This window comes from Nicotiana attenuata, unplaced genomic scaffold (genome assembly GCF_001879085.1).
Source record: "Nicotiana attenuata strain UT unplaced genomic scaffold, NIATTr2, whole genome shotgun sequence".
Lineage (NCBI taxonomy): Eukaryota > Viridiplantae > Streptophyta > Magnoliopsida > Solanales > Solanaceae > Nicotiana > Nicotiana attenuata.
Window position 1 is genome coordinate 205,955 of NW_017670247.1, and position 24,870 is coordinate 230,824.

The 24,870-nt window shown below is 36.3% G+C and overlaps 3 protein-coding genes across 6 annotated transcripts; 2 read left to right on the forward strand and 1 right to left on the reverse strand.

Annotated features, from left to right (window-relative positions):
* The first annotated feature begins 1,172 nt into the window (after window positions 1-1,172).
* LOC109236617 (peptidyl-prolyl cis-trans isomerase FKBP42) lies at window positions 1,173-6,052 on the forward strand. Of its 2 annotated transcripts, none has more exons than XM_019402809.1 (8): window positions 1,173-1,395; window positions 1,651-1,787; window positions 2,685-2,867; window positions 4,286-4,375; window positions 4,743-4,927; window positions 5,011-5,133; window positions 5,228-5,380; window positions 5,469-6,052. In XM_019402809.1, exons 2-8 carry the CDS (start codon window positions 1,742-1,744, stop codon window positions 5,793-5,795), a joined length of 1,107 nt encoding a protein of 368 aa, XP_019258354.1. In that variant the 5' UTR covers window positions 1,173-1,395; window positions 1,651-1,741; the 3' UTR covers window positions 5,796-6,052. The 2 variants fall into 2 exon arrangements, with proteins under 2 accessions (XP_019258354.1, XP_019258353.1); XM_019402808.1 differs by having other exon boundaries at window positions 1,682-1,787.
* Window positions 6,053-10,317: 4,265 nt separating this feature from the next.
* Window positions 10,318-16,409, forward strand: LOC109236618 (protein OBERON 4). Of its 2 annotated transcripts, none has more exons than XM_019402810.1 (3): window positions 10,318-10,560; window positions 10,998-13,922; window positions 15,359-16,409. In XM_019402810.1, the coding sequence occupies exons 2-3, from the start codon at window positions 11,021-11,023 to the stop codon at window positions 15,931-15,933; spliced, it is 3,477 nt and encodes a 1,158-aa protein (XP_019258355.1). In that variant the 5' UTR covers window positions 10,318-10,560; window positions 10,998-11,020; the 3' UTR covers window positions 15,934-16,409. The 2 variants fall into 2 exon arrangements, with proteins under 2 accessions (XP_019258355.1, XP_019258356.1); XM_019402811.1 differs by having other exon boundaries at window positions 10,322-10,552.
* Window positions 16,410-16,968: 559 nt separating this feature from the next.
* On the reverse strand, window positions 16,969-23,860 carry LOC109236619 (DNA topoisomerase 2). 2 transcript variants are annotated; one of them, XM_019402813.1, is made up of 19 exons: window positions 23,234-23,860; window positions 22,258-22,532; window positions 22,092-22,173; window positions 21,725-21,995; window positions 21,438-21,637; window positions 21,142-21,351; window positions 20,934-21,047; window positions 20,722-20,832; window positions 20,483-20,647; window positions 20,047-20,388; window positions 19,820-19,953; window positions 19,383-19,740; window positions 19,105-19,291; window positions 18,977-19,026; window positions 18,466-18,879; window positions 18,199-18,379; window positions 18,039-18,100; window positions 17,828-17,939; window positions 16,969-17,723 (listed from the first exon to the last, which is right to left on the reverse strand). In XM_019402813.1, exons 1-19 carry the CDS (start codon window positions 23,783-23,785, stop codon window positions 17,137-17,139), a joined length of 4,407 nt encoding a protein of 1,468 aa, XP_019258358.1. In that variant the 5' UTR covers window positions 23,786-23,860; the 3' UTR covers window positions 16,969-17,136. The 2 variants fall into 2 exon arrangements, with proteins under 2 accessions (XP_019258358.1, XP_019258357.1); XM_019402812.1 differs by having other exon boundaries at window positions 17,828-17,942.
* Between the last annotated feature and the right edge of the window lie 1,010 nt (window positions 23,861-24,870).

Here is a 24,870-nt window from a genome sequence, read left to right on the forward strand (position 1 = left end):
TTCTCTATATCTAGCTCTTTTTTTTATAACGTTACATGAATATTTTTTTAGTACTTTTCTTTCACTTTCCTTAGGTTCACGAATTGCTTCAATACGTTTATATGTTAAGGTTTTATAATTTAGGTTTAACATTATTTGTTGATTTCATCGTTATAGTCCCATAAAATTTGTTAGTGTTGTCAATTTTCTTTTTGTATTAAAACTTGACATTTTACTATACTGAAGATCAATTTAATAATTAATAATATATTAAAGTAATCAAACTGATCATTGGCCACTTAAAGTAATATTTTCTTTTGAAAAAAATTATTATTGGCCACCTAAAACTTTTCTAGTTCGTTGTTAATTAAGCAAAAGAAAAACTAATCTTGTCATACTACATGCACATTAAAAATATAAATTCAAGTTGATATGGAAAGATAAATGAGCAATCTAAAGTTGGAAAATGGGGATTATAGTTAATATTTTTTTTAGGTTTTACTTTTTTTAAATATTTAAATTTGAGTTTAATTAATTTTTGGCCCACAAACCGGCCCAGGCCCAGCCTCGGTCAAGCCTCAAGGGCCAGCGGGCTGACTTGGGCTGGGTTTATAAGCCTCACTTTTAAATGGGCTAAAAAAATCCCAACCCAGCCCTACCCAAGTAGATGGCTGAGTTGGGCTGGCCTCACGGGCCAAGCCCATTTTGACGGTTCTACTTAAAAAATTTAGTATATAATATATATATATATATATGTATGTATTTTTTTTTTAATTATTTCTTAGAAGTTACTGGATAACCGAGTCGTAATTTGATTCATATTGGTAGTGAGCATTCAACTTAGAAGGTTTCTACCTCAACAATGTTTTCTTAGTATTTTGATATTGGTTTTCGCACACAAAGGATATGTTACTTGACTTTCCTATAAAAGATTGTATCATATATGTTACTTAATTATTTATTATCTTATGCGTGAGAAAAATATACTCTACTAAAAGATAATATATTTAATAAATTGGCTTTAAAATTTGTATGTTTGTACGAGCTCTAACTCACAAAAAAAAAGAAGTTAAATTAAATTAAGAATATTTGTCATGTAATATGATAATGATTTTTATTTGTATATAAGAAGTTATTTTTTTCATCAAAAAACTATTACTGAAATAAAACTTGTATTAAAATGTGAAGGGAACTCAAACTTTTCTTCAGTTCTTTGGTCAACACTCGCATTGTGCACATAAGCCATTTGTCTCCTTCTCTCTCTCTCGATCTCGAATCTTCTTCGATTATTCCAAAGCCATTTTTAACTGCTCACATAAACCCCATACACCCTGCAGAAACCCCATATAATATTTTGCCACTTTGACACTATAAGCTCCGTAAAATACTATTTAGTGTGGAGAAGATTAATTCTTGGTAAGACATCTACATATTATATATCTACTCTTTTTAAATCCCTGTTGACTAATACGTGTAAAGTTTTGAATTTCTGAGTAGCTATTTTAATTGTGATTTTTTCTTAATGGGTTCTTGTAAAAATTTGATTTTTGTAAAGTTTCTTATGATTAATACTTGTAAATTGTTGGATTTCTGAGAGAAGCTATTTTGTTGATTGTGATTTTTTCTTAGTGGGGTTTTACAAAAAATTTGATTTTTCTTTTGTTTTTTTAGCCCCGGTGTTCGTAATGCAATTCTTTTGCAGCTGCTTAATTTAGAGGAAAATCTAGTTGTTTTCACATTGGATTGAAGGGCACTTCGAATAATGGATGAAGTAGAAGAGGAGCTGCAGCAGCAGAATTCATCAGTAGGTAAATGCACTAATCTATGACTTTCATCTTCTTCTCAGCTTAAGATAATACTGATTATTTATGAATTTTTAGCTGTAAAATTCAGATAATTGTCATCTATTCTGATTCCTTTAGCTAATGTAATGGTATTAATGGCGTTTGACAGTTTTCCCTGGTTATTATTCACCTTCCCCCTTTAATGTATGATGCGTTTTTAATATGCTATTGGAATATGGAGTGTGGACATATGTCTTAATTTTATTGGCTTCTTGATTGCTAATTTAGTAAATCTAGAGGTGAAAATGAAGTAAATTTCAACGTTTGATGCATTGAAATGATGATTCTGTGTTGACTTCTGCTGCAGAGTTATGTGTTTTTAGTATTTCAGTATTCTTTCAGTAGATGGAAAGTGTTTTCCAGCTACTTCTTGGATGGTGATTTTAGAAACTTGAAATTTGGAGGACATTTGGAAGTTGCTAGTAATTTACCATATTCGAGAACCTTTTTTCTTCTTTTGAATATTTCATTGCAAAAGGAGCAATGTGCTGTGAAGATCAAGTCATTTCACCCTAAATATTGTAATATTGTTTTCGTCATCTTTAATTCCTCCTGCACCTTTATCTTGTAATCATGCAAGTTGACTTAACTAGGGACTTTAGCCATATATCATGCGGTAAAGAATTGGGATCCATGGTGTGTGAACAGTAGTACACTTTTGTACTTGGGATTGAAAGTGATGTTTGCTTATCACAAGTTGGTTGCCTTGCTGAACAAATGCCTCTTCTTTTTGTATCAATGCTGAACTAATTGTTTAAGTGAAGGCTATTCTTTTGGGAGAAGTTAGACCTAAAGTCTTAAACTATTTCGTCATACTTGTTTCTTAAGAAGGTTTGTTTACCGAAATTAAATTCAATGCAGATCAGGTTGGTACTGACGAAATCATCACTGAAGGCGCTTCAGTTGTTCATGGAGAACTTCCACAGGATGATACTGGGCCACCAAAAGTTGATTCAGAAGTGGAAGTCCTCCATGAAAAAGTAACCAAGCAAATCATTAAAGAAGGTCATGGTCAGAAGCCAACGAAATACGCAACATGCTTCTGTAAGTCAAAGCTAAGATTGTTTTTTTTTCCTCCTTCCTTCCCTGTCCCAACTTCTGGTTTCAGAAGCAGTAAACTCATATTATATTTTGACTGGTGAGCGTGAACAGTATCTCTTTCGATAAATCTATTTGATTTAATCGTTTAGGACCAAGTATGTTCTCTCCTCTGCTGAAATATGTTATCTTGTTTTCCTAAATAATTTTTCTCCCAGTGCAAGTTGTTGCATTCTTCTTCTTATGCATGTTTAGGAAATATATATGCCTGCTTTTTTATTTTTAATGATTCTGAGTGGATCAAACTCATGCTTATCTTTTTCTCTTTGGTCAAGAATTTATGAACCATCTCCTAATTCCTTTAAACTCATGCTTATCTTTTTCTCTTTGGTCAAGTATTTATGAACCATCTCCTAATTCCTTCTTTTGATGCTCCATTCTTATTTTATGACAGCAAAGTATCTTTATTCTGTGATAAAGATTGTCATGCATGATTTCACATCTATTGTTTCCAAACAAAAAAGGGTCTCTTTGTCTACTTGTGGTGGGACTATCCCTCAACATAACGTAATATCAATGATATCAAAAAAACTGAATAAGTAACATCATTGTTTGTTTTGCGGAGAACTTATCAACGGACTATAAGGGAAGAGCTGTAATACAGTGTAAAATCATCAATAGATTTATTGTTTGTTATCAACCTTATTGGGATCGAGGCGTAATTGTTGTTGTTGTTGTATCGGGCAAAAATTATATGATTAAATTGGAGAAATAGTTTCTCCTAACAATTTGTTTGGCCTACTTCACTTTATCTTTTCTAGTATTGGTTTTATTATCCTACATGATTAAAATAAAGTTGAATTTGTAATTATCAATTTTGTTTATCTCAAAATAATAAACGATATTAAGAGAAAGTCAAAATGAGGCACAATAAAAAAATTGAGAAATATGAACTAATAACTCTTCATTCCTCTTCTACCCTATCTATTAAATGAGAGATAACAAATAAGAAGTGGTTCTCCACAAATAGTTCCCCATCATCTTTATTAACTGGAATGTCATACATGCACCAAAAATTAAGAACAAACAATATACAAGAGCTCACTTGTGCAGCGATGCTTTTCCTATTTATCCAAAAGCTCTCTTAGTTCTTTCTCTCCAAACTATCCTCATTAGTGCCAAGTGTGCTACATTCCATGCGCTGCGTGTTTTTTCCTCTTTGAAGGACCCAGCTAAACACCAGACTTTTAATGATAGCCAGCATTGACCATTGCACGCCACACAGATTCAGCAATTCATCACTGCAATCACTAGTTAATTTTGCTGTCTCTTTGTTGTTTTTCTTGTATAATCATTCAACTTTTGCTGAGGTAGAGTCTTTCTGCCCTTTCAAGCGCACAAACTGATGAAAATCATCTTTATAGTGCATTACAGGGCGTGGACTGAAAGCACCCAGCACAAGTTTGAAGATACATGGCATGAACAACAACCTCTTGAGCTGGTTATAGGAAAAGGTATATATCCAATTTACAAGATTGCACGCCATTCAGCGTCATTACTTTTGATTTCTTTTTATCCTAGTAAATTAGCAATTGATGCTTATAGAGTGTTAAATTTCGTGATAGCCTGCTTCCACCTGTGTGCTTCTCTTGGTAGAAACAAATTGACTAACACGAAAGGGTCTAAACTATAAAGAAGTTACAATAGAGTTGAAGTTAGCTATCTAGTTCCATTCTGGATATAAAAATTTGGGAAGTGCGTAACACTGATATGATAGTTGGATTTTGATCAGACTGAATGTAAACTACCACCTTATTGTCTTGGATTTCTTAATTTACTTATAATAGAAATAAGATGTTTTGACTTGCTGTTTTCTTGCAGAGAAAAAGGAGATGACTGGCCTAGCTATTGGCGTTAACAGCATGAAATCCGGTGAGCGTGCTCTATTGCATGTTGGCTGGGAACTGGCCTATGGAAAAGAAGGAAGCTTCTCTTTCCCTAATGTCCCACCTACAGCTGATGTTTTATACGAAGTCGAGTTGATTGGCTTCGATGAGACCGGAGAAGTGAGTTATCTGTTCCTTAACTAATTTCTGGTTTGTACTTCTGAAGGTGCTGGTACTCATAATTTTTTGTGCAATATGTTTAGGGGAAAGCACGAGGTGACATGACAGTTGAGGAGAGGATTGGGGCAGCAGATAGAAGAAAGATGGATGGAAATGCTTTATTCAAGGAGGAGAAACTTGAGGAGGCTATGCAACAGTATGAAATGGTCTCACCGCTGCTTATAATTGATTCGTTGTTTCTGCACCCATATAAGTGTCATCTATCCTCATAGTGCATGATTTTCTGTTTGGGTTCCTTAGGCCATAGCATATATGGGAGATGACTTCATGTTTCAGCTGTTTGGTAAGTTCCGGGACATGGCTTTAGCAGTAAAGAATCCCTGCCATCTGAACACAGCAGCCTGTCTGCTGAAGCTCCAGCGGTATGATGAAGCCATTGCTCAATGTAGCATTGTAAGCATACACTCATTATTCTGAAGTTTTTTTTTATAAGAGAGTGATTGAAATTAGTAAATGATCTTGATATGCTGACAACTATTAGGTCCTAGCGGAAGATGAGAACAATGTTAAAGCATTGTTTAGACGTGGAAAGGCTAGAGCTATACTTGGTCAGACCGATGCAGCTCGTGAAGACTTTCTTAAAGCACGTAAGTTTGCCCCGCAAGACAAAGCCATTGCTAGAGAATTGCAATTAATTGCAGAACATGAGAAGGCTGTCTATCAAAAACAAAAGGAACTTTACAAAGGACTATTTGGACCAAGACCAGAGCCTAAACCAAAGTCGAAAAATTGGCTGATTGTCATTTGGCAATGGCTGTTGTCGCTCTTCTATCTGCTTTTCAGGCGTAAGACGCCCAAGGATGACTAACTGAATTTGGAGAAATATTATCGTTGAATGCCAAATTTGAGAAACTACTTCCCACCTTTTTTTCTCCAGCAACACACTTCTTGTGCTCTAAGAAGGTTTTTCCTTGACCTTGTTAAAAGAAAATTTCTAACCAAAAACTTAAGAAATTTGAAGTTCTGGTTTTGTAATTTTATTAGTAAGACAAACTTCTTGCTAATTATTTTCTCATTCTGATTTCAAGTGTTTGCTAATGGTAGATGTATTTGGATATTGCAATTTCCGTTGGCTTAGGAGTAAAATTCTAAACGTAATAATTTTTCCGTACAAGCTACGGCTGACACAATGAGGACAAGGGTTTCTGCATAGATAATAATGCCTGTTAATTCTATAAATGAAACTCATAGGAAATTTTAAGAAAAGGCCACAGCAGGCAACTATTAGTTTTTTTAATTTTTTATTGTAGTAATGGTCGGACAAATCAATTGAACTATGTAACTCCGAACTATGTATGAATTAGTGCTAATGGTTTTTAGATAGGTTTTAAGAAATCTTAAAATTAACGGGTAATATTTGAAGCTAAAAGTTAAAGGATAAAAGCTTGCAAAAGTCTAAGCTTTGGATGGACAGTAATCATGGAAAATTAGTTTATGAAATTTAAGATCTAGTGAGTGAAAATTAAAATTTCGCTTGAAATTCATTTGAAAACTAACGTCTGAAGATTTCATTTGACGTCCAAATGTTGAAGGGACAAGAATTTGCAAAATACTCAACTGAAATACTACTAGTTGTGTTTATCACAAAAAGGTCCTTAATTTTCTGTTTGTACATAAAATAAACAAAATACGTTCTTCTTTGATTGTTAAATAAGGGTTCTATACCAAGTTACCTTTCACGGTAATTAGACATTTGGAGTTCATACTCGAGAATGGAAAAATACATTGTAAGAAGGCCGTGCATAATTTGGTGAATATCGAATTACTGTACTGAAATCGAAAATTTTGGTATTTGGTATTCGGTATGGTATTTGGTTTAAGTTTTTAAAAAATATGGTATTAGGTATGGTATTTGATATTTTTAAATGAAATACCGATACAGCACAGAAATATATATTATACTACACAAAACACATATCATTAATTATAACATAAATATAAAAAATCGAAATTTTACTTTTCTTTATTCTCTAATTTCATCAATTAACTCTAAGCAAGGACGAAGACATTTCTAATGATCAAATTTATTCCTTTATGTGCAGTTTTCTCTCTCTAGGTTGATATTTGCTGGTTTCGGATAAAACTTTTGTCAATAAATGTTTTTTATTTTGTTCTCTTGAGTACTTTAATTAAGAATATTATAGTCTATGACTCTATACACTTGTTAGTATTCAAACCGAATAAAACGAAGTTACCGAACCGAATAAATCGAAACCGAAAAGAGAAAAACCGAACCATACTGAATTTAATTAGGTACGGTATTGGTATAGCATTTTAAGAAATCAAATACCGAACAAAAATATCTAAATACCGTACCGTACCGTACCGAAATAGATATATATTAACAATGTGAATTAAATTAATTGGACCAGTCATACATTTATTATAAGAAAAAAGTTGCAAGAGATTCTAAAAAGCAATTTCTGAAAAGTCAAAAAAGAGTCATACCCCTCTGATTCACTAAAGTGGACCACCACCAAATTCACCAAGTTGGTCCGTCTTTTTCATCTCGGCTGAATATTTAAACAGAGTGGTTCCTACTTGTTTCCAATTTTTTCACTATACTCCTTAAACTTTAAACCATATGCGTTTTATTCCCCTAAAATTCACTTAAAATGTTCCAAAAACCTCTTCCTTCACAACTTTATTTACTAAATCATCTTTACTTTTGTATTTCATGTTTTTTACTATACAAATTAAGTTAGAATAGTCATGAAAATATAAGAAAACCTATAGAGAGAAAAAAGGCATTTCAATGTACAAATCATCCTGTATTCACCCAGAGTCCAAGAAAGTATCGCATCCGTAAGGATTACAAAAAATAAAAACCGTAAATAAAACTAATTCTTTTTATAAGATTGAATGTATTAGAATATGCATATTGATTTTCCATAATTAAATTCAAAACTATAATTCTTGTAAATAAAATTCAAACAGGCAAGAATTTTCCTTTAAAAAAAAAACTCAAACACCAATTCTCCTAAAATTGAATCAAAACTTGATTTCTATAAATTAAATGCCACTAATGACAATAATTCGGGTCTGTCATAAACAAAAGAAGTTGAAATGAAATAGAAAATTAAGAAAAGACAAAGGTCTAATTCAAAATTTAGGTTTAGAGGGTGAGGTGGAAAGTTAATAGTGGTGCACTTTAACTTTCAAAGATAGTTGACTAAACTTCCTTATTAAAATGCGCCCTACGCGCATTGCACCACACTCTCTCTCCTTTCAAATCGCCCAATGTATATTTTATTGATAGCACTCAACTTATGTTAATTTCAGTTCTGGTCCCATATGTTATTACATTTACCATTTAATTTATTTAAAAGGTCCAATAATGATATTTGCACTAGAGAATTGATAAAATTGAATACTTATAATATTGTTAAGTTAGCCAGATTTCTGGCCTTACAGACTTCCCAAGAATAAATTCAAATAACCATGTCATGGACTACTGTAAGGAATTGTTCTAAACTACTGTCGTTTTAATATATTAGCTTTGTGTTTTCATTAGGTAAAAGTTTACACATTTGATAGTATTTGGAGAAAAATAGATGAAATAATTGGCTTAAGTGAAATTATTATCATTACCTAATACAATTATGTTGTTACTCTAGGATGCTGAGGTGGATGTGCCGGTACACTAGGATGGATAAGATTAGAAATGAAGATATTCGAGAGAAGGCAGACGTGGCCCCTGTGGATGACAAGATGCGGAAGTCAGGCTCAGATGGTTCGGGCACATGCGGAGGAGAAGCCCTGATGCTCCGGTGAGGAGGTGTGAGCGGTTGGCTTTAGCAGGTTCGAGAAGAGGTAGAAGGCGGCCTAAGAAGTATTGGGGGAGAGGTGACCAAGCAGGACATGACATGACTGCAGATTTTCAAAGACATGGCCCTTGATAGGAAGGTGTGGAGGTCGAGCATTAGGTTATAGGCTATGAGGTAGTCGAGCTTTATTCTACTTTGAACCGAGGGTGAGGCTAGTTTGATTGGGTTGATCTTAGACGGCTAGTGGTTAATATTGTGTTCACACTATCTTTCTGTTTTTCATAGCACCGGACCTTAATTACTGGTTATTGTTATTGCATGTCATCTGTTTTTTTTGTTCTTATGATGATGTTATTATTTCTATGATTTCTGTTGACGGTACTAATATATTGTCTCTTCTTGCCTTTTCCGTTATCTTGAGCCGGGTCTATCAGAAACAGTCTCCCTGCCCATTGGGATAGGGGTAAGGTCTGTGTATACACTACCTTTCTCAGACGCCATTTATGGGATTTTACTGGATCACTGTTGTTGTTTATTGTTATTGTTGTTACTTTAGAGAAAACGCAACTGTTCATAAGAATTCTACTATCATTTTAGAGACTGTATGAGTCAAAATCAAATCAGAGAAATTTGACATGCGAAGACAATTGTCACGAGTAACATGCGAATCGAATTGAGCTGTCTGGCCGAGGTCGAGCAGTGATCAATAAGGCCGAGGTCGAGCAGTATAGATAGATGTAACAACTAGTTTTGCTTTGGAATCTTCAAAGGAAATATTCTACTGGATATTCCCTCTAATTGTACTTTTTAGGGTTTTCTAGGGATATCCCTTATAAATAGGAAGAGAGGATTTCTCTAAAAGGGGGCATACTCTCTATCTCTAAAAAAAAAAAAAAACACATCTCTCTAAAGAGATTAGAGGATTTTTTATCTCACATTCCCCATCAGATCCGAAAAGGGTCCTAAGATTCTTGTATTTGTTTATCATTCATCGTTATCAAATGAAAGAGGATCCACCACTCAAGATTGGGTGAATCTTCTCCTTTATCTACGTTTTATCCCCATTTAATGTTATTTAGTGTATGGTTTTTTTCATACTATTAGATCCGGCCATAACTACTGCCAACATTTGTACTCAACTATATTTTTCTATTCATGTTATCCGTTTCAGATCTAAAATTGATTATCCTTAACTAGGATTTACCCTCTATCTACTTATTTAATTAGTTTAACAAAAGGGCTGATACTTTTTGGTCAAACAAAAACAATCAAGAGTATAACTTAATGGCTAATAAGGTGAAAGAAAAACTATGAGATCTGAGTTCATACCTCAGCAACCACATAAATGCAAACTAATTTATTTATACTGATGGAAGACAACAAGTTTCAAATGAAATAGTGACCTCAAACAATAAAAAAGGATAATTGTAGACAAGCAAATTAATATAAGAGCTAAAGTGACAATAACCTCAAAATACAAGGACGGAATGTACTAAGAAACAAGAAGCTTTCCAGGTTCCCAATATATCCCCTTGACCGATGCGTTCTACGCACTTTGCGTATTCAAGTCTCCTTCTCTCTCTTTCACCACAAAACAAAGCAAACAAAGACCTACCCACCTCAAGTACGCTAGCAGTTAAAACTCCGTTGACTAATAATACAAATACTATCTTTTTCTCTCTAGGTGTAGACGAATATACACACAAAATCTCAAAAAATGGTCTAAATCTTGGAGCATTTTCTCACCGGAAAATCTTCGCCGGCTGATATTTAGAAGCTACCCCGGTGGACTGCTGTGGTAATATGGTAACATTTCCTCAAATGGGTTTTTGAATCTGAGCTCTGTTGTTGCAAAAAGTTGTAATCTTGAAAAACCCCAAATTAAGCTCTTGGGATTTTAATTGACAAAAGATGGGGTTTCTATAGTTTATGGGTTTCTCGTGATTTAGCTTTTGTAATCTTCTTTGTTTGGTGAATTGGAATAGTTCTCTTTGAGATCTGATGAACAAATTTTTTCCTTCTGCGGAGTGATTTTTGGTTGGGCTTGTTTATGCTTGAGTTTCTATTTCTTTTTGCTGAAGATTCAGAATTGATTAAAGCTGAAAGATTTATTCTTTTTGTTGGTGTTGCTTTTGTACCCTTGGAAGATTAGGTTTTAAGGGTTTTTCTCTGTTTTCTCTGATGCATTTAGAAGACAGGAGTATGGTTTTGATTAAAGTTGAATGAAACTTTTTGACTTGTAGGAAGTTGGTTTTGTAAGCTCACGATGAAGAGATTGAGGTCTAGTGAAGATCTTGAGTCATGTGGGGAGAAAGGTCTGTTGAAAGATTGGGCAAGAAGGGAGGAGGATCTGAGTTTGCATCGCTCGTCTTCCCACAGGAGCTTTTATTACAAGTCTGAGAGTGGGAGAAAGGGATTGTCTTCGTCATCGTCTAGGTATGATCGGTTTGAGGATGACCGTGAAAGTCTGAGACCGATAAAGAAGCGGACAGATTATGATGCGGACAGCTATGATAGGCGGAAGAATTACGATCGATACAGTCATAGTAATGATAGAGGGGTTCTGAGCTCTTCTCCACGGGGTGGATACGGTGCTGATCGGATTCATAGGTCAGAAAGTTTTTCTGGCCCAAGGAGGGAATTCCCTAAGGGGTTTAGATCGGAGAGGGATAGGTCCAGGCGGGAGGGGAGTGTGTCATCATGGCGCAGGTTTGGTGGTGGGAAAGATGGTGATGAAGGTACAAGGAGTGGTGGAGATTCAGCAAGAGGAAGTAGAACAGAATCAGAAGATATAGGGAAGGCAAAGTCACCCCCGGGATGGAGAGATGCAAAATCACCTGCTTGGTCAAAGGACTCTGGTAGCGAGCAATCAAGGAGTGTTGAAGTTAAAAGAAGTGATGCCTTGCCAATGGAGAGTGGTGGACATAGCAGTGAAATGGAAGAAGGGGAACTGGAGCCTGATCATCCATCTTCTGCAGCTGAGCCTGCAGCTGAAGATGAAGCTTCCGATGAGATGAATCCCTCACAGAAGGAGAATGAGAGGCGAGATGATGGGGTTAATTCCTTGTACGAACAGAAGGTTGAGCTCAGTAAAGTAAGTGTTACTGCTGAGCAGTCAGAAGAGACACAGTCGGATAATGTCCGAGACATTTTCAAGGATGGTGATGGTTTGTCTGATAATCAAGGCACTTCAATGGGGCCTAGTGACATGGGAAATGGAAGTGAAGCCGTGGTAGATCACGCTGGTGAAAAGAATGACTCCACCAGGAAAAGCAGTAGCGGGGAAGAAGAAAAGAATATAGATGCTGAGAAGCTACCACCTAAGAAAAGGGAACAAGTGGAGGACAAGAGTAGAGATGTTGAATCTAAGGTAAATCGTATTGACGTTCGTGAATTAAATTGGGAGATTGCTGGGGAAGGTGGACCGCCGGGCTCTGTTTCTTCTGTTGCACATGAAGATGTATCACAGAGTGTCCAGGACAAGGGCAAAAGTGTGGCTGTTTCGCCTGGTAATAACACTGTCCCTCCTGCAGATGGTTTGAGGATGGAAAATGAGTCCAGAGGCATTGTACCTTGTGGAAACTCTGATATGGAAGGACCAAGTAGCAGGGGCCTTGAGTTGTTCTTGTCAGGTCCTGTCAAAAAACCTGAGAAAGCAGAGAAATTTAGTAATTTCATGACCAAAGATGAAAAGTTTGATCTGGAACCACTTGAGCTTTCTCTTAGCTTGCCAAATGTCCTGTTGCCTATTGGTGCACCGAAAGAAGTCCAGCCTCCTGGTTCACCTAGTCAAGGAAGGAGTTTCCAATCCTTTGCCAGCTCATTTCGCACAAATTCTGATGGCTTTACCATGTCTATGTCCTTTTCAGGATCACAACACTTCACTCATAATCCTAGCTGCTCACTGACACATAATTTAGTTGATAATGAGCAATCTGTTAAAAGTCGCCCCCTCTTTCAAGGTGTCGACTGGCAAGCCCTTGCTTCAAATGAGCAGAAGAATAATGACATCCCAGGTTGTCAAGGCATAATATTATCAAATGGAACTGGATTGTATCAGCAGTCTCAAGGAAATTCTAGTGGTCAAGCTGTAGGAAAACATCTCAGAGCTGCAGAGGGAGGCTCTAGATTGCCTGTTGGGCTAGACAGGCAACTAAGTACTGGTAAAGCATCTCGTCATCCAAATGGAACTAGATCTCCTACACAGAGTGTTGGGTCTCATGAAACTGGATCAGAATATAATAAAGATAACAAACAATTAATTAGAGCTAAAGATAGTAGCTTTTATAGATTCGGTGGTTCTGATGGCAAAGAGCTCCCATTGGCTGTTGGAGCGGACTTTGTTGAATCAGTAATCACCACTATGGTTTCTGAACCAATACATGTGACCGCCAGGAGGTTTAATGAGATCTCAGGGCAACATTTGCTTTGTCTGAAGGAGGCTGTCTGCGACATCATTACAAATCCTGGTAAAACCTGGCAGCTTAGTGCTCTGCAAAAGGCACTGCAGAAGAGGTCTGACATCACTTTGGATACACTTTTGAAATCCCACAGGAGTCAACTAGAGCTGTTGGTGGCTCTGAAAACTGGTCTCCAAGAATTTCTTCGGCAAAGTTATGATATTTCATCATCTGATTTGGCGGAGATATTTCTGAATTTAAGATGTAGAAATCTGACTTGTCGATCTTCGTTGCCTGTGGATGAATGCGAGTGCAAAGTTTGCTCACAGAAGAGTGGTTTCTGCAGTGCTTGCATGTGTCTTGTGTGTTCGAAGTTTGACATGGCATCTAATACGTGTAGCTGGGTTGGATGTGATGTATGTCTGCATTGGTGTCATGCTGATTGTGGACTACGTGAATCTTACATCAGGAATGGACGTAGTGTTTCTGGTGCAAAGGGTAGTGTAGAGATGCAGTTCCATTGTGTTGCCTGTAACCATCCATCTGAAATGTTCGGCTTTGTAAAAGAGGTTTTCCAAAACTTTGCAAAGGAATGGACGGCAGAAGCACTTTCCAGGGAGCTTGAATATGTGAAAAGAATTTTTTGTGCCAGCGAGGACGTCAGAGGGAAACGCTTGCATGACCTTGCTAATTATATGCTGTCAAAATTGGCAATTAAGGCTGACCTTCAAGAAGTTCAAAGTCAAATTATGCATTTCTTGCTAACTGGTGAGCTCTTAACCGTTAATCAGCTTTTCTTGATATTCTGTTAGCAAATGATCTTTTTCTTGAGTGCAAGATGGATTGTCAGCTGGTAATTTTGTTGCTGAAGTCTCTATTGTATCTCTTTCCATGATAAGATATAAATAGTAGAAACTTGGAAGATTTTGCCTGAAGCCCTTAACATGATATGTATGACCCCTCGTTTTCTTTCCTATCTTTCCCCACCTCCTTCCTCCCTAATCATCTTCTGTCTTATCCTACCTAACAAGCCCCTTGTGGCCTTGTCCTCTTTTATCATAGTCGGGTTGATAGTATAAGTTAGAGAGAGCAAACCTGTTCAACAATAAGAGAGCAACATTCAATGCGGGGTTATAAGTTAGGCAGTGGAAACCTTGCTAGTTACAAATTTGTACTCAATGTAAGTTGAAACTTCTTCGGTTTTATGTAGAACTTTAATCCTAATGTAATAGAATCTGAGTAAGGAATACCATGCCAAGAAATGTACCCATGTCTTTTACTTTTTGTCTTGTCTTCCTGGAAGTTAAGTGGGGTTCCTTCACTCTTATAGAAAATAGTAAAATGGTTATCAAAAGAAGAAAGAGTAGAATGGATTTGCTGCAGGTGCATAATGCACTTATGTGAATAGTTTTCATGTGTGAACTTTTATTTAGTGGTATGAATATTTGATATTAGAATTGTATCACTGTCTGTTTTAAGTGACAGTTAAACATTTCCAGACATTTCTTTTCTGATCAACACTGTTAACATTTCCCGACATTTCTAACTGTTTAACATGTTTCTACAATTACTGTCATTCTATACGGCTTTCATAGATTTCAATAATTGAAATTTATTTAACTATTTTAATATTAGAACAGATACTGCAATTACTTATTGTAAAATAGAATCCTCAATTGTTTGTTAACTATAGTGTTCTTATTTTGGTTAAATTGGTACTCTAAGGTTATTTCTCCTCCACTCCGTTTACAATTATAGCTTTTGCCTTCTATATGATTTTTCCTGCGTCAATCAATCAACTGTCTCAATTGGTCGATGTCGGCTATGCATCATATTTAGACTATTTTTAGCTGATGATAAACGTACCAAAACCCTGCTCCTTTATCCGGATTTTGACTGGTTATGCTTTGCCAGGCTCACATAGGTGGACTAATATTTGCTTTTCTATTCATGTGACATAATTCCTATGACATTGATTGCTGGTGCCCTTATCTACTTTTCTACTAAGGAATAGATATTGGAAGCTTCATTGTGCTGCTTTTGAGTTGAAAATGTTGAAATCTTACTTTGATGGTTTTCTCACTTGTCTCTCCTCTCCTAACTGTGGACATCCTTGAGACTGTGACTGTCTAGTTCTGTCACTCCCAAGTCCTAATGCTAATGCTCAATTTGATACGGATGTTTCATTTGAACTGCGAATACAGAGCCTGATTCAGTCAAATCTGAAAATGTTCCAAATATTCAAGGAAAGGTGTTGTCAACAAAGAACCACGAAGGGAACAATGGTGTTGCTCGGCCCAACCAGGGAACGTTGTGGTTGAAATCTGTTAGTTCAGAGAAGGCTCCTCAAGTGGAAAAGCCTACAGCAGGTTTGCCTTCAAGTTTTGATAGCCTCCGGAATGACAAGCAGGTGATGATCTCGAGCTTTCAGCCAAGTATAGAAAAGGGACCAGTATTTGATGAACTAGAGAGCATTGTTAGAATCAAACAGGCTGAAGCCAAAATGTTCCAAGCACGAGCTGATGAAGCTAGGAGAGAGGCTGATGCTCTGAAGCGCATTGCTGTAACAAAGAGTGAAAGAATTGAAGAAGAATACATAGCTCGAATCACAAAACTGCGATTGACCGAGGCCGAGGAGATGCGGAAACAAAAGGTGGACGAGCTGCAGTCTTTAGAAAGAGCTTATCAGGACTACTTCAATATGAAAATGAGAATGGAAAATAACATCAAAGATCTATTGTTGAAAATGGAAGCTACTAGAAGGAATCTCAGTTTATGATTGATCAGTAGCATCTTGTTTAGGACAACCTTGGTTTTTTAAAATCAGTATTTGTAGAAACACCTAAAGTATATTAACTTGTAGGTGTTCTTTAGTCTAGTTTTCTTTGTCTTCTGCTAACCAGAATCTGTACAGAGACCACCTTAATGTCTTTATGTTACAGATGAACTCCAGTCACGGACAAGATGAGAAAGCAGAGAAAGTAGAGATTTAGCACTTGGTTATCTTGTATCCAAATGCATTCTTTTCCCAATAGGGAATGATTGAGAATATCATCCCTGAGGAAGAACAATTTAGTTTCTGGATAGTGTATCTAGGGATTTCTGCGATAAGCAAAATGACTACCGTTAGATCTTTTTATTAAGTACCTTGATCGTTCTATTGGGTACTTAATACTTCTTACGAGTACAAGTAACGGGTAACTCCGTTACCAAGACTTGGGTAAATGAGAAGAAATCATAGAGTGTTTCTTTGTCTCTACTGGATTGATTTTCCCTTACTTCATTGACTGAGGCACTCTTGGGTGAATCTACCATTTGTTCTTGAATGAAAAATCCCTTGGTCACAATACTAAAGCAGTATTGCGACATTGTTCAATACTGCTATTCAAAGCAAGATCCCTACAATTATTGTGACACTGTTCATCAATAAGGAGAAGGTTAAACCACTCAAGGCAATATGTGGTGAATGGATAACTTCTTAGTCTAAGCCACAAAAGAGTAAAATAATTACCCATTTTGCCCCTTGTGGTAACTGATATTGTTTTTAATCTTTGAAAAATGGCAAGAAACAGTTATATTTTGATTGAAGTAACCTTTTAATAAAATTCTGGTTTATCTTTTTTCGTACTTAATTTATTCGTCTTAAATTTGAGAGGAAGGTACACTAATTTTGTACTATGTTTAAACTATGGGGTTAATTCACGAGTTTATGTAGAAGTTTAACTACATTTTCAAAGTCGTGAACAAGACTAACTACAAAAATATAAATTGCATTTAGCCAGTATTTGGAGAATTCATGGCCATGGTCTGCAAATTTCTCTACAAAAACATATTTGAGAAACATAAAAATAAAGAGAAGTGAATCATAGAAATAACGAAGTGTCTGTAATGGCAGTTTCATTAGTTAGCACTTAGCAGTCAAATTTTAAAGAAACCAACAAGCTCATTGGTTTACAGCCGCGTAAAATTCAATACACATCAGCTAATCGTAATCTTCATCAGAGTCATCTCCATCAAACTCAGAATCATCAGTAGGTTCATTCTCAGAATCACTGATAACATATGTTGTCTTCTTCCCACGAGTTACCCTAGCTTTTGGAGCCACAACAGCTTCATTGACTTCATCCTCTAGACTGCCCAAAGAAGAAACAGGACTCACGTCTTCATTTTCCTGTGAAGTACTACCCTCCTTGTTCTTTCCCAGAACAGCGCCACTTTTCTTGTTAAATGGAGATGCCCTCATTTTCCTCACTTTTTTCTCAGGTGAGCTATTATCAGTATTCTCTGCAGGCTTCAGAATTGATGTTATGAGTTTCTGACCAATACCTACTGATTGCTTATTAGCTGGTCCTCTTTTCTTTGGGGGTTGTTTAGTTGCTGCTGGTGCTGCTTTCCTCCCTCCTTTCTTTTTCCCTCCCACAGCTACTTCTGGCTCAGACTCATCATCATCACTAATTTCTATCTCATCCTCACCTTCAGAAACATCTGTAATGGATGGCAGAGTCTTTTTTGCAGCAGCTTTTCTAGTAGGTGCTTTCTTTTGAGCTTTTGGGGCTTCAGTCTCCATCGCTGCAGGGGGGGAAGTGATCTTAAGTTCTAGGAGACAAACACCATAATCATGAAAATAGTTTATTCTATACATCCCTTGATATATTATTGGACATTTGACTTACCTTCTGTTGAGTGATCTGGGGAAGAGTTAAGATTGTAAGCTGCAAGTCTGTCTTTCAACGCTAGCACCTCATCATCTTCTTCTTCTTCATCTTCAACTGCAATAGGTTTTGCCTGCTGACCATAGGGATCGAAGGTTAATGTTTCATTTGACAACTATAATAATGAATGAAGAGAAACAGAATTTATGAAAAATCTAATCTGATTCCACACCTTTGCAGGAGCTTTCTTCGAACCTCCTCTGGCTTTTGGTTTCACAACTTCAGTAACATTGGCTGGAGAAGAAAGGAAAGAACAAGAAAGAAACCCAATTCAGTACACATCAATTTATCCATGAAGAGTACAGCAAAAGCCATGACAATTTGATACTAACCTGTTTCCGCTGTTGAAGCAACTGACACGTCCATTGGTTCAGCAGTAGACTCCACTACACTAGCCTTCTTAACATTCTTTCGGGGTTTAGGCTTCGGTGCCTTTAACCCAGCTGCATTCATTACCTTCTTCTTTATCTTCTCTCTAGCTTCCTCTGTCTGGATATCAATTTTGTCTTGTTCCTGAATATAAACAAGTGTAAATTAAGATGAGAAAGGAAAAGCATTCGAAAAATTCGGAAAGAAGGAACAAACTTTCAAGGGCATACATCGAGCTGTTTCTCAAGGACATCAAGATCCTTCAACCACAAAAGCTTTGGAGTTGCATTTCTCATATCTTCAACCTCACCATTCAGTTTATCCCTCTCAGCACACAGTTCTTGAACCTTCTCAAGAGTCAATGTTCCTATTGCCATCGACAGCAAGTAGTCATAATCACCTGCCCTAACTCCTCTGTTTAACTCCTCTTCGCTATCTTCTGCATCATCACTTGTGTCTGCAACAACAGCTTCAACAGCCTTTTTCTTGGGGAAAGGAGTAAAACCTTTCTCCTTCAACTCAAACAATAGATCCGCTCTCTTCCTGTTATTCACAATTATTTCTCCTTTCACAACTCCAAGGATGAATTTCACCTTGTTCTCAATTCGCAGCAACTCCAGTTCAAGAATCTCTAACAGAGCTCTCTGCACAAGTTACAAGTTTATACAGTCAGTGGCCAGCAGTCAGGAGGAAGAATGTGTAGCTTGAAACATATTCAGTTCAGTTATTTCATTAACTTGCCTTTCGCTTCTCATAATACTCGAGTCTTACATGGTAGAACTCCTCAAGGACTGCAGTAAAAGAATGTGAATGGTCAGCAGCAACACATATTTTCTGCTAATCTAATGTATTTAGTTGGAGTTACGTACTGTCTTCTGGGTTGTCATATTTCTTAATTTTGCCCTTAGAGTCGAAAAGGTGCATATTGCTGGTGCTTATTGTAGTAGCCAGCTTAAATTTTTTAAGCAAACCCTCTTGCTGGGCTAAAATCAGATTCTCCTCAGACATGATCACTTCAAAACATACAGAGTTCTCATCACCATACGCTCTGACTTCCTGCAGGAAGAAGCTCCTTATTACTTAGCAACATTCGAAGTACTTGTATAACAAAAAATAATTGAATCAGTAAGGAACTCAAGGGACGTACCTTTATGAAGGGATCCTTGGCCTTGTCATTTGAGACTGTCATGGACTCCAGAAACTGCTTATAATCCTCTGTCCACCTCCGGACTGGCAACTCAGAAATCCTAAGAGTCGTTTCATTGAGCTCTTCTATAATACCAGTGACAGTGTAGGTAGCTCCGGCTTCTTTTGTTGCTGTTTTCTCTATTGTTCCTTTGAAACCTTTATACCATGGATCCATTGGTTTCATTGGCTCATCATTCAGCAAACGCCTTACATTAGCAACAAGGTCTCTTGGATTATAATTTGGAACGTATGAACTCCAACCTGTCCCTATACCTTCACTGCCATTTATAAGTACCATTGGAACGATCGGCACATACCTGAGTGCATAGAGAATCCACTGTTCAGTTATTTGCATCATTTGATTTTTTCTTCACTAGAAATGAAGGTATAACTTACCAAGTAGGTTCAATAGATTGACCATCTTCATTCAAGTAATCAAGAATTGTATCATCCTCCTTAGGAAACAGAAATCTTGCAATCGGTGAAAGCCGAGTGTAAATGTACCTAGAGCTTGCATGATCTTTGCCTCCCTGCAATTGAAGGGTTGTGCGGTATATGGATAAATGAAAAGGAAAGGAATCTATATAAAAGTAAGATTCAACAAATGAAATTTAGTTCCTCACCATATTACGAGTTCCAAATTGACCATTTGGTTGCAAAAGATTTACATTATTACTGCCAACATAGTCCTGTGCCATGCCAATGATGGTGCTGCTAAGACTCTGTTCACCATGGTGATAAGCTGAGTGTTCAGAGACATAACCAGAAAATTGGGAAACTTTTGCTTCCTTAACAAAGTTCCTCTTAAACGCACAGAACAGAATCTTCCTTTGACCCGGTTTCAAACCATCAAGCATTGATGGAATAGACCTTTGAAGATCGGCCATTGAAAACAGAATAAGCTCTTTGTTAACAAACTCAGTGTATGAGATGTACTTTTCTTTTTGGTCTAGATGGGTACCAGGCTGCAGAGTACAGAAGTTAGAGAAGGATCAGTCAAATCAGGAAATTTGGATGTATTGTAATCAAAACTAAAATAAAAATATTGATGGTCCTAACCTCAAATTGCCTAAGCCAATTCTTCCTTGCTTCTATCTTCTTCTTACTGAAAGCAAGTTCTATTGATTCCCCATCTTGGTTATCCGCCCAAATAAAATCTTTCCTGTGTTTCTGAAGATCTTGGAAGTACTCTTTTCCTTCCTTTGAAGTACTTGTTCCCAACCCCTATCAAAGCAGTAAAGAGAAAAATTAGCAGAAAGCCAAGTTTGATGGTTTCATGAAATGTTTGGTTGACAAACCTTATAGTACTTAATTGACCAACCACTTGAAGTAGCACCCAAACTCTTTCTCCACGACTCATACTCAGGCATGGTATAAAATGACAGTATCTTCCCACTTTTATGAGTAGCCTGCAAAACAATAATATACAGACTAATGTATTTAATAAAAGATCGTTTGAACCTGATTGTGGTGGTAACTTTGGCTATTTAAAAAAGGGTACAAAATTCACCTTCACAATTGGTGTGATGAACTCAATCAAGAAAGATGGAACTTTCAGCAAGGATGGCCAAAAAGTGTGGATGAAATTAATTAAGAGACCCTTGATATGTGAACCATCATGATCCTGCACAAGTATAAGATATAGTTCAATTACAGTGAACACAGTAAAACCACAAACCATTCAACATAATGGATACAGTTGAAAAAGAAAGGGGCACCTGATCTGTCATAATCATTAGATGACCATATCTGAGTGATTTTACACTGTCATATTCTTTGCCTGTCTGAAGTCCGAGAATCTTCTTGATAGCCTCAATTTCTTTATTTTCTGAAACCTGCTTATGACTTGCTTCCCTAACATTTAGCAGTTTACCCCTCAAAGGGAACACACCATAGTGATCACGCCCAACAACAGATATTCCAGCCATCTGCAAAACAGCTCAGTTCCCTTAAAAACACATCAAAAGTGGTATTCATCATAATGAGGTTAAATAAGTTAAAAAGAGTAGCATACAGCAAGAGCCTTGGCTGAATCTCCTTCAGTCAAAATCAATGTGCATTTCTCGGAGTTCCTCCCTCCTGCATCATTAGCATCTTCTAGCTTTTCCACTTTGACCTTCTCAGATTTTTTTCCATCAGTCTTCTTAAGGTCTTTGCTATTCTTAAAGTCTGCCCAGGAGAGTAGAGTTTCCACAATGCCAATATTCTTCTCAACTGCAAAATTATAACCAAAATCACGGACTCAACAGAATTGATAGCATAATTGGTCTTCGCAAGAATCAAAGAAAACGACTAACATACCTTTCTTTAGAAAATCTGGTTGAAGTTCACATTTCGAACCGAAACTGCTCTGACGCAGAGTCAAGGTTTCTTTAGTTTGTGAATCAAAAGCAGGATTGTCAATGAGAGCATTAACAAACATCCATAAATGGTTCTTCACTGCGTGGGCTTTGATGTTAGCATTTTTATTCTTCTTGTTCACTACACCCATTATGTGGTTTGCTATCTGGTTGGCCACATAATCAACATGAGTTCCACCCTTGATTGTAGCAATGCTATTTACAAAACTGACCTGCCAAAGTTATCATGCTAGACCATGTTAGTTTCTGACCAACATATTTCATAGTTTACAACAGTAGTTTTGGCTCAAGCAACTTGTCATCATTACCTGTTGAAATTGCCCTTCACTCAAACTCACACATATCTCCCACCTTAATAATCCATCTGCATCTGTAACTTTTAGGAACTCCCTGCAAAATTATTGAATGTTAGCATACATCTCAAACTGAATGGCCTGATAAAGAAGTAAAGAACAGAAAATTTTAACATTTAACCTTTTTGCATCAGTAGAATCTAAGAAAAGCTTGCAATACTCTTCAAATGATTTGACAGGAATGCGTTGTTCATTGAGTTTGACCTTCACAGTCTTTCCAAGGCATCCACCCAAGTCAATCACTCTCTTTCTCATTAACGCAACTACATCTTCTTCAAGGTGTTCCATGTTAAACTTTGCCAGGTCTGGCTTAAATGAAACTTTCGTCCAATTCTCACTCGCTTTGCATTTTGTTATGATTGGTTCACCCTTCTTTCCCATGTTGTTAGAGAAAACCTTCATTGTCACAACACAAAATTCACTTGTTTAAAAACCAGTAATCAGCTGACAATCAAGCAACTAAAAAAAATACAACTACTAGAAAATAGCACAGTAAACGAACAACTATTACAAACAGCCATGAATTACTGCTTTCTGATCGTCAAAGGAAAATAGAAGCTTAATCAAATATCCAAAATTTCCATTATCCTAAATATTAAGATCTTCAGCCTGCTCGAAGGATTATAATTAGACATCGATAAAGTCCATTATCCTAATTAACAAGCTCTTCAATTTCCATTAATAGTTGCAAATTAACATCAGTAAATTCCATTAGTCTAATATTATAATTAAATGATCAATAAGTGCCACTATCCTAGTTCTAAGCTCATTTACCTTCTTATACAACTAAAACTAAGTATCATAAACTCCATCGCGATGATTAAACTTAGGTATCAGTATGTTCCGTAACAAATAAATTAGATATTCTAAAACTCCTATCCTCATTTGTTTATTCAAAATTTCCAGTATCAAACAATATGTATGTTGCTGCTAATTTAGTGCTTCATGGACTCAGAAACTAAAATTCGCACAATAATTAACATTTAACACAGTACCTAAAACGTTATTAGCCCTAAAATCACATTTTCCACAACTCATCAAAATTGACCAAATATTAAGCAATAATATTAAGAAACCCTAGAAATGCGAGAAATTACCTGCTTATATTTCTTCTGGCGCTTCCCATCAGCAGTTTCAATAACAAATTCACTCGAAAAAATATTCGTAAGCTTAGCACCGTAACCATTTCGTCCACCAGTGGTCTTCTTCTCAGCATCATCATAGTTACTACTAGTCAACAAGTGCCCGAAAATCAATTCAGGCACGTAAACACCTTCCTCTTGATGGATCTCAACAGGAATACCATCACCGTTATTATAGACGCTAATGAAATTCTGTTCGGGATCTATCACCACTTCCACTGCGTCCATTTTAGGGTCACGTTGTTTGTTATCTGCCGCATTGACTAAGATCTCGTCGAAGATCTTGTACAAACCCGGGACATAAGTAACCGGACGATGGGTCATCTTATCATTTTCCCATACCCAAAGTGTTTGCGTGTGTTTTTCAACGGATCCGATGTAGGTATCAGGACGAAGAAGGATGTGTTCGAGTTGAGTTTTCTTTTGGTAGGTTTGTTCAATGGTTTTGCCGTTTGTTGCAATGTTGGCATTGCTGCTTGATTGGAGGGGGAGTTTTTTGGAAGCCATTGTTGTAGAGGAGAGAGAGACACAGAGATGGTGTCTTTTGGGGGAATTTGGAGAAATTTGGGAGAGGAGGTTAGGGTTTATAGTACTGAACGAGCGCTTTAACGGTAAAGTAGAGGAATTTGAAATTTGAAATTTGAATTCTGAATTGGAGGGCTGAGATGAAATCTGACGGTGGTTAACTGTTTCGTCGACGTGTACCTCCATTGCGGTGTGGGTAACTGTGCACTGAGTTAGTAAAAAAAAATTATGCTCAGTTATTTTGTATAAAAAATTTATACTCAGCTCTATGTGGGGTCAAAAAAGAGTGGACCACATCGAACTATATGTACGCAAATAATTCTTTATACAAAATTAATTACTTAATATATTTGATAACCTTACAAAATGGAAAATAGTCTTTTTTAATATGTCAAAATAAAATGATAGAGTTTGTAAAAACTTGGTTTGTCAACCTGATTTTTCGATTTTCTTGACAGATTTTTAAACTGAAATTTGAAATTTTTCATAAAAAATTGACTAGTTTCTTTCGCAAAAACAGCTAAAATAATATAACCATCTTAAAAAATTCAACGAAATATATAACCAAGCAATAGACTGAAGATGAGTTTTGGGAAAAAAAATTATATGGACGAGCGAAATCCTTAGAGCACATAAAATCTTTTTCCCTTTTTTCCAATTTTTTTTTATTTTTTTTCGAAATCAGCGTTTGTTCATAAAATTTCCAATTTTCACTTGAAAATGTATTTTGGAAATTTTCGAAAATTTGAAAAACCTCCAAAAAGCTATTTTTCAAAATTTTCACTCAAATCACTCACAAAACTTCAAAAACAACCCAAAATTATATTCATGTCCAAACACAACTCTAAATTTCAAATATCATCTTTACTTGATTTTTTCTTTTTTTTAACCTTTTTTGGAATTTTACAATTCTTATGTCCAAACGCCCACTTAATTTTTGCAAACTCTAAGGGGGTAATTGGGTCTACCACACTAATAATATAATTCCCACATAAAATTTCACATGAGTTACTTTCAAATGTTTGGTTGGTTGTACGAGAAAAAAATTACAGTATAACATAATATAA

Coding starts and splice junctions, on each gene's coding strand:
- LOC109236617 (XM_019402809.1), top strand. CDS start 1,742: ATGGATGAAGTAGAAGAGGAGCTGCAGCAGCAGAATTCATCAGTAG. Junction 2,868..4,285: donor GAAATACGCAACATGCTTCT/GTAAGTCAAAGC, acceptor TCATCTTTATAG/TGCATTACAGGGCGTGGACT. Junction 4,376..4,742: donor TGAGCTGGTTATAGGAAAAG/GTATATATCCAA, acceptor GTTTTCTTGCAG/AGAAAAAGGAGATGACTGGC.
- LOC109236618 (XM_019402810.1), top strand. CDS start 11,021: ATGAAGAGATTGAGGTCTAGTGAAGATCTTGAGTCATGTGGGGAGAAA. Junction 13,923..15,358: donor TATGCATTTCTTGCTAACTG/GTGAGCTCTTAA, acceptor CTGCGAATACAG/AGCCTGATTCAGTCAAATCT.
- LOC109236619 (XM_019402812.1), bottom strand. CDS start 23,785: ATGGCTTCCAAAAAACTCCCCCTCCAATCAAGCAGCAATGCCAACATT. Junction 21,638..21,724: donor ACCAGATTTTCTAAAGAAAG/GTATGTTAGTCG, acceptor ATAATTTTGCAG/TTGAGAAGAATATTGGCATT. Junction 19,292..19,382: donor CCAAGGATCCCTTCATAAAG/GTACGTCCCTTG, acceptor TTCTTCCTGCAG/GAAGTCAGAGCGTATGGTGA.